General features: G+C 36.8%; 1 protein-coding gene across 1 annotated transcript in view; it reads right to left on the reverse strand.

The window, feature by feature from the left end:
* LOC128268925 (ankyrin repeat domain-containing protein SOWAHB) overlaps positions 1–13,352 on the reverse strand; it is a 60,923-nt gene that overhangs the window by 19,979 nt on the left and 27,592 nt on the right. The window contains exon 5 of the mRNA XM_053006229.1: positions 3,165–3,176. Coding sequence (XP_052862189.1) covers positions 3,165–3,176 — 12 coding nt within the window. The remainder of the gene's footprint in view (positions 1–3,164; positions 3,177–13,352) is intronic.

Here is a 13,352-nt window from a genome sequence, read left to right on the forward strand (position 1 = left end):
TTTCGCAACGCATTCGCAGGTATTTGCACGGTTACTGGAATATTTCAGACTATATTTCCACATATATACGTAGATAAAAAAAATTGACCATATTTATATGAGTGATGGGTAAGACTTAATGGCATGTAAACAATCCTATGTTCAAAAACATGACTAAAAACCCAGGCTGATGTGTGTCTATGAATGCATACTTTACAAGACGGAGGAATTGTATGTTAGAAGGCATCGCCACCGCTTTTGCCGCGGCTTCCTATCCTATTCTGGCCACGATGCGTGTTGATTTGGCGTCTCAGATAGCGACCAATTCGATGGCGGCAATTTGTTGCAATCATAATTCTTTAAAAATACGACACCAGAAAGATGACTGAACAGATTCTCTATCATCGTTCGTGGTCTGGCAGCGGTGGGGTTAAGACTTATGGTGCGTACCGTTTTCCGCACCACGCAGAATATTGCCGTGTTTTTTATCCAACAATCGTTTTTGAATGAATGAAGTGTTTTTTTCCTTTTCCATTCGTTAGTAATAACGCGTACGCTCCAATAAAGAAAGAGATCAAGAACCAAGGTAAAGGATGATTGAAGATCCGTTACCGCCGCACTGTTAAGATAGCGAGCAGACCGACCCGAAAGACCGAGAGAAAAAAAAACTGCCGAGGGAGGAAAACATACAAAAACGAGAAATGAGAAAAAACTAGATGGCCGAATAAGAAGAACAAGAGAAAAGCGATTTGAAGCAGAGACAAGATAAACTGATGGTGAGTAAACTGACGGTAAGCAAGGCACAGACCTTGGGCTGAAACGCTGATAGCAACTTTCTTCTGCAATAAATTTCAAATTTTAGGCTGGTAGAAAACGGCAGGTGGCGACTAGTAGGTGGCTTGACCCCATGCCACCAGGAGACGGAATGACATTTTTAACTATGTCTCTTTCTGTCTCTTTTCGCTGTCTTGTTCTCCGCTTGAGCTCGTCGCAAAACTTGCAGCGAAGGAAACACGAACGAACGAAAACAAGATTGTTTCAACGAGATACGTCTGCATAACACTACCACCAAATCAACATTGAAACGGGGTAAGCACGTGGAATCAATGTAGGTAGGACGGCGATGGACCATTTCGCGCCACAAGAAAGATATATTCTTCAACTCTTTTATGATTTCTTAAAAACAAAATCAAAAAATTTACAGCCGTCCCTTTCCTTTAGTCCCATTTGCGTGTCACACCATAATTCTCCTCGCCGAGGCGCGTATTTGATGCTCTGGGCTATAGGTTTTCTTGTTTGGTTGTCATATTCTTCGTCCGAGGGAGTGAAAAATTATTCCAAGTGAGCCACGGGAGATTAATTCACAGACATGTTTTAGTTATTTTTAATCGACCGGAGTCGAAGTGACTAAATTGTGGATATCTATAATACGATTAATTAGATGGGATTATAAATTTAGTGTAATTTATACGGATAATCCTGGGCGAAAATGAAGCACGCGCAATGGGCCAAGTAGCTTAGAGAGCAATGTTTGGAAATATTCGTAATATTCGGTTTTGAATAACAGTTTCTGCGAGAAATGTTTTTTTAAACTGATGTTTTTAATGTTAATTTATCAGACACATTCAATACCTCTCGAATCCTGTTAGTTTTGGTGAATTGTTTGATAAATTATTAACAAGTAAAAATCATATACAAAAGATTGCAAGGCTTATCATTTTCATTTCATTAATTAGATTAACATAAATTGCTTAGCAATTGTTGCGAACAAACAAAAAACAGAATAAAGAATGATATTTTTTAGCACCCATCTGTTTAACAAGTAGGAAGAAGTTTGAGAGTTTGGGATTTGAAGTTTTGTAGCTTCATTACGCATCAATTAGCTAATCATAGATCTACGTGCGCGTTCAACGAATGGATATTTCAAACTATATTTGTTAATACAATGAGATGAAAAATGCTTCCGTCTGTACGCTATCATCAAAACCATCATTACCTTTCGGCTATAATCATCCTAGCAACTATTACTGTAACTACAATACCCATAATTTGACCATATTATCCTAAATTTAGATGCATTATAGATGGCACGACTTGTTAGTATCATAAGGTGCCGATGAGGATAAAAAATACTTACGCCCTTTTGTAGTTAGTTTTACACGTCGTTAATGCGTCCATATAACATTGGGGTAAAAGGAGCATTTCGATCGGTTTCACGTTTCCCCCAGCAGGTATCATTAGACGGCATCCACATTACAAGGATTATTAGTGACGATTGCCGACGATGCCGTCGGTGAATCGTCAAAAAGTGTTGGGTAGTTTGATGAACAATCCCACACACGGGCAGATCACGGACAGTAGAAAGATGTAGTTTGATTGTCCACATTAGATAGTATGTGAAATTATAGGTTTGCCAAATTGTGTCATTTCAGAATAACGGAAGTCCAGCAGCGAAAGATAGGATCCATCATCGTGCAACAAGGTGATGATTAGGTACAAATATTTGAGAAGAGAGATGGTCATAAAGATTCCACGTGATGACATAGAATCAATTTGGATAATTTTTAGTTTGAAATACGGTACACGAATGCATTGTTTAATATTTTTGAATAATAACCACAATTCAGCGCCATTTTTAGAATCGTGTCGTACAAATGTCGTAATGATTTTCGTGTTGCACGATTGCATGGAAGATTGTTGAAATTTCTCGCCGATTCGTCATTTCCACAGCAGGATTCCGTTGCAGTACATGTAAAAAAAGGAAACATAAAAAAAACACAAAGTGAGTATGAAATTGAGAAATACAAGTTCTTACTGCAACTGTAGTAAAGGAATCATATTTGCTAGGGAAGAAAAAGCTATTATTGCAACTATACAGGGTAGGCTCTATGCAAAACAATATAAACATTCATTGTTTCAAATCGAATCATTGGCGGTATAAAATGGAAAATAATTCAATTTGCTCAGAGTGTAAAGATGAAGAAGCGCAGAAACCATCGAATATATGATTCGAAAATAGCAATATTACCTGCTAACATAATTCTGATAGATAATACTTAGGATAAATTAAGAAGTAAGCCAGCAGAGAACACATTGATCGACAACTCCTTTGGTCGAGCATCACAAAACTATAGTTGCAGTAGAAGCAGTTGTAGGCGCTATCCAATTTGTTCTCCTTAACTCACCGTGCTGATGTCCTGGAAAGAAAGGAAAATTGAAAACGTAAAAACAACTGTTCCACCATTCAGTCAATTTAGAAAAAATCTTAAATTATGCACTACCAGTATGGTGAGAATGCCGTTATTGGCGTTTGTCGCCAATAAACCTAAAGACAAATCACCTGATTACGTGTTTATGGAACTGTATAAATGGTAATCAGGGTCGACGCCGGTGTCGGTGAGAGTATTGAGAGGTCAGTTGGACCCCGCATCAGATAAAATGTATACCTTGTCTGTATATAATTTTTATCTTGTCGTAGATCGCACAGGAATGAAATATGGAGAAATTAATTTGAATTCATATTTTAACGCTTTATTCTTTCAGCACACTAAGTGATAATAAACACTAACAAGAAGTTTCGTAGAATGTGAAAATAAAATGCGATTGCGGATTCTCAAAATTTAAATTTTTGGTTTTTTAAAACACACATACATGCAACATAAACACTGGCTTGAATGGTCAGCAACAAATTTTAACAACAAGGAAGATAAAGGTAACAACTCAGATACTGGGTTGTGCAATAAGTTTTGCGGTTCGATAAGAAAGACACAATTTTATGTTCTGAAATAAATGTCAGTATAGTTTCCCTGAATATCATTATACTTCTGTTGAAATCTTTTGAATACAATAGATGCTCCAACAATTAGAACTACAATTCATGGATTTTTGCCATTGTCCAAAAGCTCTTGTGGCCCGGTGCATTGCCCTGATGAAAAAGAATCTTTTTCTTCTGTAAACAGGGTCTATTTCACGAATTCCTTCAGCTGGTCTAAAAGGTTACAATAATATTCAGAATTTATTGTTTTACTAGTTTGCAATTAATCCACAAACAACATTCCTTAAGCTTCCAAAAATAAAAATTCAACCACTGCACGATACTTGTGTAACAAAAAAAGTTAGGTTAGCAGCGGCGCCCTCTGTTATTGATGCTCAAAACTTTTGGAACAGCCTAGTAGATGACAAACAAAAACCAACGTTCACACACAATTGGAGACAATAAGCCAAAATTTATGTATTTGGCTGAAATTTATTCTTTGTAAATTATAATATCGAGTCATGTTAGAATGGCTGATAAAGCATTTAATTTGACTAGAAATAACTTCATCGCCAATTCACCCCCTGGTTCAGATTGTACGGAAATAGCGGGCCAATTGAATCTCGTATAATGTCTGTGGTCTGCGTGCCTCGCCAAAGCTATACATGTGTGTTTGTGTTTTAGGACCCTGTATTTGGGTACGGTATGCGTGTTTTTATTAGAGGTCCAATGTGTCGATGGATCGTTTGTGTGGGTCAACAGTGCGACAACAAATCATTACTGCGGCGACACCGTGGGTCTGGGTTTCATTGGCCAGTTTCGTTCTTTATATGGCGGGCACTTCCAGTATAATACGCTCTTCTGTGGCTTCGAACAACGATGTTTATGTTTTATTTACATGAGCAACCACAATAAAAAATTCAAATTTTCTTTAGCGTTTTTTCATATTTATGAAGCCACACAGCCACAAGAGAGTGCCTATGATTAAGCAAGTGACTGGTCCCGGTGCTAGTTAGGCACTAAAAGTATACGTCAAGTCTCAGAAGTGTCTGAGTTGAATATATCGTAGGTACACACCAGATAAACAGTTGTACGGTAGTAAATGTTATCTACTTTCCGAACACTTAAGGAAACTTTTTTAAATTATTAAGTCACGACACAACGCCAAGCGATGATATAGTTGATTATGATATTGGTAAAAAATCAGCTGTCACCGATTTTACTGTTATATGGTGCCATGAGAAAAGGTTACCAAATTATTATGCATGATTTATGGATGGTGCGTATAACTTTTCTATTAATAAAAAGTCGAGAGCGAGAAAGTCCCAAAGTGCCAATTCATGCATATTTGATTAATGTCAACATTCTCGTAAAGAAACCGGCCATGGCTACGATTCAGTCGCGGTGAACATTTTGATTATTCTAATTAATTCTGCGATTTTACGGCGAGCTATGGTGCACACTTATATGCTACATGGACAAGCGAAACTAGAAAATCTGTTACAGATTGAGTTCTTCAAATGTGATTTATCCATGATTTCTTGATATCCTACTGTACCGGTTTGATAACAAATGGGGTAGCGATATAACATGTTGGGGCTTTCCGCACTTTGGGTGTTGCGTGCGTGATCACCTCGTTAGGATCTTCACGAAGGATGTGAACGAGTATTATGGTAACTTTAATATGTCAGACATACGCGGTGTGCCTCGACGTAGTCCGCGTGATCCGCCAAACTTGAATTTTGGGTAGCATCTCCCCTAGTGCTTTAATTTAATGTTATCGGCATCAAATTCCTAATAACTTACTTCCTCGCATACAATGGTTCAGCAATTGAAATTGGTGATATCCAACGGATTCGACGAGCTTCAACTACGTATTGCGAAAGGTATCCCGGAATCGTCGAAGCACGTTTTGTTTGAATGTCTGAGGTTCAAGGGGACATGAAGTAATATAGGTTCATGCATGTTGCCAAGGATTTTGGACGACATCCACGCGGGCACACGTGATAGTAAGAGAAAGTATGATGGGGTGACTAGTCGATGCAATTGAGAGATTGTGCACAGAGGCCAAACATTTGGAGCGGCATCGGTCTGGGTTTATCGGTAAAAAATGCATCAAATTTGAAATGGCTGAGGTTTGGCCACTCTTTCCAGAGGTTTGTCAAAAATGGGACACTAAAAGAATTTTAAGGAAATAAAGTTGCATGCCCGGTAAAATCAATTTCACAAATATCTTTTGAAACATAATTTTTTGCAAGAGACAATTGACCAAGTTCATTAAAAATACGCACTACAACTGTTGGCAACAACCCTTGGTCAAATTGATTGTTAGATTATGGCTTTTGGTTCCTTAAATTATGTTTCAACAAATTTTTATGGTTTTTTTTTTCACATGCTGTTGAATGAAAAATTGTCTAACATGAACATTATATTACATTCTCGCTTCGTGGATGTGGCTGAGTTATCTCAGATAAAAATGTGTTTATGCACAATCTACGCGTAAGATAACTGAAAAACATTTTGTCTTAATTATCTACACTTTGTATGAATTAATTGTTTCATTGTTTAGTGCAAACGAATCCAAATTGCTGCATATTAAATATTATTCATGAAGGTTTCGGACAATTTTCACAAGGCGCGCGCAGCGCTCCAAAAGTAGAAAAGTGGAAGGAAGACACGAACTTCACAAAACACATTCGTGCTAAAAGAAGTGGTGCGAACGGTTCGGCACGGTTTATAAATATTTCATTTTGCCGCCACTATTTTATAAACAAATGTGCACATAATTTTTTGGCGCTTCATTAAAAATTATAATCTTTTGAAAGTAAATGCTAATGTGTCCCTTAAGGTATAAAAAGGAGAGATGGAACTATTCATGCTGTTTGCAAGTGAAAGTGATTGATTCTCTCTTTGACACTACTCTGATTATACTATCATCACCTCGATTGCAATGTATAAACGTATCATGCGGAAGTTTTTTTAAAACACTTTCTCAAACATTTACGCTATATATCGTTGTCATCATTGACTTACTACGCGTATCGTCGTTGACTTATGTTTATCGGAAGTCACGAACAGTGGTAGGATGATTACATCATTTTACTTGTAATCAAAATAATGATAACATACTGATGAATGACGATAATTCGATGCCTTCAGATAATAAACAGTTGTGTACGGTATCCAAGGTTTTCGTCCTATCCGTAAAGTAGAAGTGATGAAGATTGTTATGTGTTGTCGCTCTTAGAGTGCAGCAATATCTTACAAAAAAAAACCTGAAGCATGTGGCGGCGGTAGATCAGTGCAATTCGTTTTGATGTTTAATCAATTTTGACTTAAACAAACTTGCTCCGCGTTGATGGCGTTCTTTTTTCATCATCCAAAAGTGCTCCGCATGATGGTGCGCTTCTTTCATCATGCCAAAATGAGTCTTATGATGAAATCATGATGGAAATGAAAGGCACTCGACATAGCAAAATGACCAGCTTGTGATAAAGGTGTGATTGAAAAGAAAATAAAAATTAGTTGAAAATTGATGACTACGGATAATGTTTCCGGCTACTTTGTTATTAAGTTGAGATACCGAAGGCTAATTTTTCGAACATGTTAATGACGAAATGCATGACGATATTGTATGTAACATTTAGAACGCAATCGCCAGTATGTTCGATGCTCGATAATACAAATTGTAATCACAGAAGTTTACTAACATATTAATGAGTAATGTAATGTAATTTAATGTAAACGTAATCACTAACACGCGAAACTGCATTTTACAAGATTAGGAATTAAAAAAAGTACATATCACAAATCTTACCCTTTCCTCTCAGATTAAAAACAAGTACAATAAAAAACAGTCCTCTATTGGAGGGCGATGGAGAATTAAGGCGGGATCTTGAAGGATAATAGCTTATGCTTTTAATATGAACGAATGTCGCAGTTCAGTTCACATGCGACATTCATGATGCATCACAAAATTGCAAATTGCAAAAGTTACTGTAAAACAGCAAAATGCTTTTACTTATTCGTTATTTTTAAAATTCGTTGTTCATCTTGATATTGTTCAGGGTGACTGCTTCATCTATCTTTTCCCCCAAGCCTGATTTCAACCCCAAACAGCAAGCCTTCAGACACTAAAAGATCATCTTTACCACCCGTTTATATTCTTATGTTTACAAGAAATTAAGCTGATAAAATCAAACAAGTTGTTTTACACAGGTTATTATTACGGCACATGATGATCACAGTAGATGAAAAAGAGAACTAATTTAGAAAAATAATGTTTAAACCATCATTGCTTTTCAAACAATAGTTTGAAACTTCAATCAAAGCTACTCAAAAACTATAAAAGCCCGAAACATTTCCAATTGGATTTGGTTTTCACTGTCTCGCACATTCTGGGAGAGCGAGGATCTAGTTGTTTAGTGAAGTGGAAAAGATTAGGGCAAATGTGTAACTTTCGCCTCTGAGGTGTCTAGCATTTGAAAGCAGCGTCTATGCAATTTTGTAACTGCAGCACTTTTCGTTAATGCATTCGGCAGATCTTGTCGCCTGACAGTGTCGGGTACTGGAAGCAAGATGTCTTTGTCTGGCATGTTGGAACGTTCCAAACCTCGCTTGTGAATCGCTCGACCAAGCTAAGCTAAAGAACAAGGTTGACGTGAGAAATCTCCGGTACATGACAGTCCGGTAATTTACGATTGTCTCTCATCGAATTCATCTTGGGAAAGTAATTTTTGCAATATATCTTTCTCGGAACTGACCTGCTGCAGTTCCTGTTACAGTTGCAAATTAGGAATAACAGTCAAGCAACAGAATTCCATGGCAACGCATTAGTGATAGGCTACATGCTGTCGGTACCATTCGGTGCTGCTTGCTTTTACTCCTCAACGTTATCACAATTCACAACGAATGTATTCATGTAGTGATGGTTTCTTGAACGGTTCCCTCTTACATTTTCTGCCCACATTAGCGGAAGCTTCTTCGTTTACAATGCCAGCATTAGAACTGTACCAAGCTCTACAAACCCTCTATCTGGTGGATTGGAATAGATTCGTTTAGAGTTGGGCAGCCATTTTCCCAATGAAATATGTTTTGAAATTGCCCTTCTATTCCAGCAATAATATTGCTCTTCCATACGAAATGTTATTCATAAACTGTATTAAAAGTAAAATAACTAGATGACCAATAGTTGACAATTGACCTAATAATCTTATAGGAATAATTTTCAAATTTATAAATGAATTACTGTTACTGTTTATAAATGAATAAATACTTAGTGTGATTACGAATTAACGAATTATAAAGGTTGTGATCACATTCCAAAAAGGTAAAATTCATTTCGCCTTTTTGGATCTTTGGAATCAAAATAGATTTTTATATAATTAAAAGAACATTCCACATTTGCTACAAATTATCATTCAGCAGATGGGTACGGATCGGGAAAGTAACAATTTAAGTTTAGATAACAAACAGGCATAATTTTCATCAATAATAAATTATTAACCCGCACATTATTTCTTCAAAAGTATTAGCAGAAGTTCGAGGACAAGGAGTATTTCATTTTAGGTTTCGTTCGGTTATCAGTGATTTGAGGTACCACTTCTGAAAGCAGAACCCAGTGTTCTGCTTTCAGAAGTACCTTCAAACCGAAAGCGAGTTCCTCGGCATGTCGTTTCCGTAATGCGAACGATGGTTTCCTCTATATAGACATGAGATTGTAGCAAACTGCCACAAAAAGCAAATAAAGGTGTTGTAGGAAAGACTCCACATGTGCCGCTCTAAGGTCCACACAACTCTTGACCCGCATTTTGCAGCCAATGCTGTCGGTGTTTCTTCATTATGGAAGTGTTTTCCACTTTGTGACACGTATATCAGTGCCGCTATGAAACATAGTCCTCATATTTAAATTAGTTTAAAAAAGTGGTGTAATGATTCATCATAAATCACAGAACTAACGAGGCCGAAGCTATTAATCAGATTCAAGATGCTGATAATGCCGATCGTTCGTAAGATTTAGTCGATGTTTTATTATTGAAATGCAGCCATATTTTAATGGGATTTTGCTGAACTACGAACTTTTATTTTGTTAAAGAGATAATTTGGTCAACAATAGTGAACAATGGTGAGAAGGAAGCGAACTGCTGATATAATTAAAAATATTATAACAAGTTACACGTTCAACATACATTAGCCATTTCGTTGAAGCGTCCATGACAAACTTTTTCAAAAATCTATTTAGCAGTGTTTTCAATTTTTCAAACCATAAAAAAGGATTTATATGCTATGCGCCTAAAATATTCAACAGCCCCTTCAAGAAATGTAATAAACTCTTGTAGCTCTAGTTCGGTGAACAAAGGGAATACTGTTGCTAACGAAGAGAAACACTGGCGATATAATAGCGGCATTGGAGAAAAGGGATTCAACAAGTATAAAAATCAATGCACACCGTTTCTTGTTCGACTTTTATAACACGCTGTGAGAAGAAAGTTCGACAACAAGCAAATGCACTCAAGATGCTAAATTCAAGGAATGTTGTTATTTGCATCGCGAATCCTTCCCGGGCAGCTGTGTCCAGCACATACAATCTTTTCTCATTTCAACAAAACGAAATAATGCATGGTCGTTTCCACGCCGATGTACAAGAGTATAGGGTAACAAAAATAAAACTAACGGCTAGCCGTTAACGGTTGCTTGCCGTTTGTTCAAGCTGCTTGTAGTTAGGCAATTACGGGAAAAGACTACTAGCGTAGTCTACTGTTGGATTTAGTTTCAATTAATAAGTATTTGTAAAGTTTGTTTTACTTCATGTTTTTTCAAGATTTTTTGTTCAAGTTTTATTAATAACAATAGCTGTTCGTTGCTAATAAATACGACCGGGTCCGTTTTCCTTAGATTAGAAATACTGCTGTTCACTTCTAATCTAAAAAAAATTTAATATTTTTTGGTTTGTCTTGTTTTGTCGACACACAGACGACATCAAAAGCCAACTAGCGGTTTGGCCTAAATGCCGTTTTCTGTTTTCCAATAAATTGGCCCTAAGACTTATACGCTTACGATAAAATTGAATTTAGTGTTTTGGTGTTTAAAACCTTGGTGATTTGTAAACATTCCATAACTTTATTTCATTATTCGTTTTAACATAAAATCAAATTCAGTAGTTATGAAGGATATACGACTTCACCCATTATGTACGAATAATCATCGGATACATCGACCCGTTGGATATTTTACATCTCATAAAATGCTACAAAATTCTTAAAGCCTTTAAGTCAGACGTTCCAGATTATTTTCGTTTACACAGTATGTTGTAATACATACTAGCGCGCGTATGGAAAGGTTGCCTTCATCAGCGCTTCTTATACGTCATTAAATGTTCATTGCGTCCTGCGCTCAGAAACCGGAATGGCAATGCTGTTATTTCAAGCCGCCGACGTGCGAAAGGATACATTTCGATACATGCCCTGGAAAGAGGTTACTCAACTTGGCCGAGTATCGAGTTTGTTCGTTTCGCTCACTTGCACTCTAACGGTCAGCAGCTGCTCTATAGTGAACGCATTGACGAGTGATGCCTGTACTATATGATGCATCGGCAACAGAACTACAAAGAACATGAGGCGGGCAATAATAAGTAGAGAAGCACTGGAGTGTTTTAAAAGCGATGTACATTTTTTAAAACACAATTTTTCTGCATATTATTCAAATGATTTAACATCATTTTTGTAGCCATGTTTCACATTAGGCTATGTAAATTATGTGGCATGAGTTCCTCAGGCAAAATCGCGAATCGCGAGAAAAACCGCGTAAAACGCAGTAGCGACGAGGTGGTCGCGCATCAGGGTTCGCGTTTTTATCTAGAGACGAGGCGCAATAGTAGGATGGGATCTAGACCCTCAAAAATGTAAAACTAAGCGTGGTTTTGCTACACAGTTGAGCAAAAAATCTGTTGTAGGCATATAAAACAATTACATTCGCGAGCATATTAACGGAAGCAGAATTGAATCGTGTAGAAATGGGTCCAAAGCGCAGACAGCAGACGTTTACTTAACTGTAGACGCGCCGGAATCCGATCGAATGCGTTTATGATAGGGGTATATTGACGTTCATAGAAAAACTGCATGCGATTTTCCTTCAGAGCTCAGAAACGCAAAAATGATGTACTCCGTTTGCTGCTGTGCAGTTACCCTTCGAACGTTGTATACAATTGGTTTCCGTTGAATGCGTATAGCTATGTTTTGCGAAAAACATAAGACCTTTCACGCCGAAGGGCAATAGCTGTATTTGGTTTAAACACGGCACGAATGAACTTAATGATATGTAGTTGGTACAGCGCATATAACTTTGGAAGTAATGCATAAAATTTATAGGTTTGTAAACAGGTGACCCATGAAGTAGACATTTGTTGCGTTCTCATACTTGACAACTTCTAGTTTGTTTTAATGGATTGTTGATGGACGGCTTACAATAACCTGCTGATGTCAAAATTAACTTTACTTACACTTAACTTACAAAATTAATAAAATTAGTTAAACAAAAAATATACGAATTTATATTGAAGTAAAAACCTTGTAATTTCAATTTTCATTTCATCAATGTTCATCGTTGAAATATAAATAACTAACTCTTAGGAATACGTTCTTCCAGATGAACATTCTTCACAAAATCATAGGCATTTTTAAAAAATAAAAATAGGCATTTTTATGATACCAGATTGTATTGAAAATATACTCTGGCCCTGGTTACATTATTATATTTGTCATTAAGACAATTTTCGATCTAGTCCTCAGGAATAATAGTTATCTAAAATTGAATTTAAATGTAATAGTATGATTGCGTCACATGCAGCTGAATAATTGAAATCAGCTATTGTTGATAAAATGTTCTGGATCGCGAATTATGAATCGTGGATAAATAGAATGTTAAATAATGTAAAAGAAAAAAGTTATGTTTGTTTAGTTTGGCTAATAGTTAACTTGCCGGACCATCTGAATAAAAAATAATTTTGACCCTTAGTTAAATTGTTAGTTCGATATACTTAAATTGAAATGTTTTTTCCTCAGATAGAAACACGTTAGTTCGCTGCGTCATTAATTTTGTAATACTGCTGACTGTCGCTATGACTGTCGATGATGTGATATCGCAGGTCAGCAGAGGTTACTATAGGATACATGCCACGAAATAGGTGAGAACTTCGTTCTCTTTGGGCGCCTTTGCCCTTAGTGTTTCATGCATAAGAGGTAAGTCGTCTTGCATGATTGTGACAGAATGATAAGCAGAACTGCTGAACAAGCATTGACCCACAGATCATTCTGCCGCGTCGGAACCACATTTCAGCAAGATTTTATTTAGTTGCAAATCAACATGGCCTAATCTTCCATCAATGTGCACGATTCTCAATGAACAGTCTATTTAACAGGTGAACGTTTTCCGCATTACAGCAAAACTATGAAAATAAATCGGTTTGATTATCGTTATGCTTCACATTTAACCTACTTGGATAGTTTTTCAACTGTGCTATCAATGATACAGATGATAGGTAAGACACGATGAGAAATGCCACCAGCCGTAGATGAAGCTTAGCAAACATATTTCATTTGAAATGCCATACGCATATCAATAC

Source organism: Anopheles cruzii, chromosome 2 (genome assembly GCF_943734635.1).
Source record: "Anopheles cruzii chromosome 2, idAnoCruzAS_RS32_06, whole genome shotgun sequence".
NCBI classification, from domain to species: Eukaryota; Metazoa; Arthropoda; class Insecta; order Diptera; family Culicidae; genus Anopheles; species Anopheles cruzii.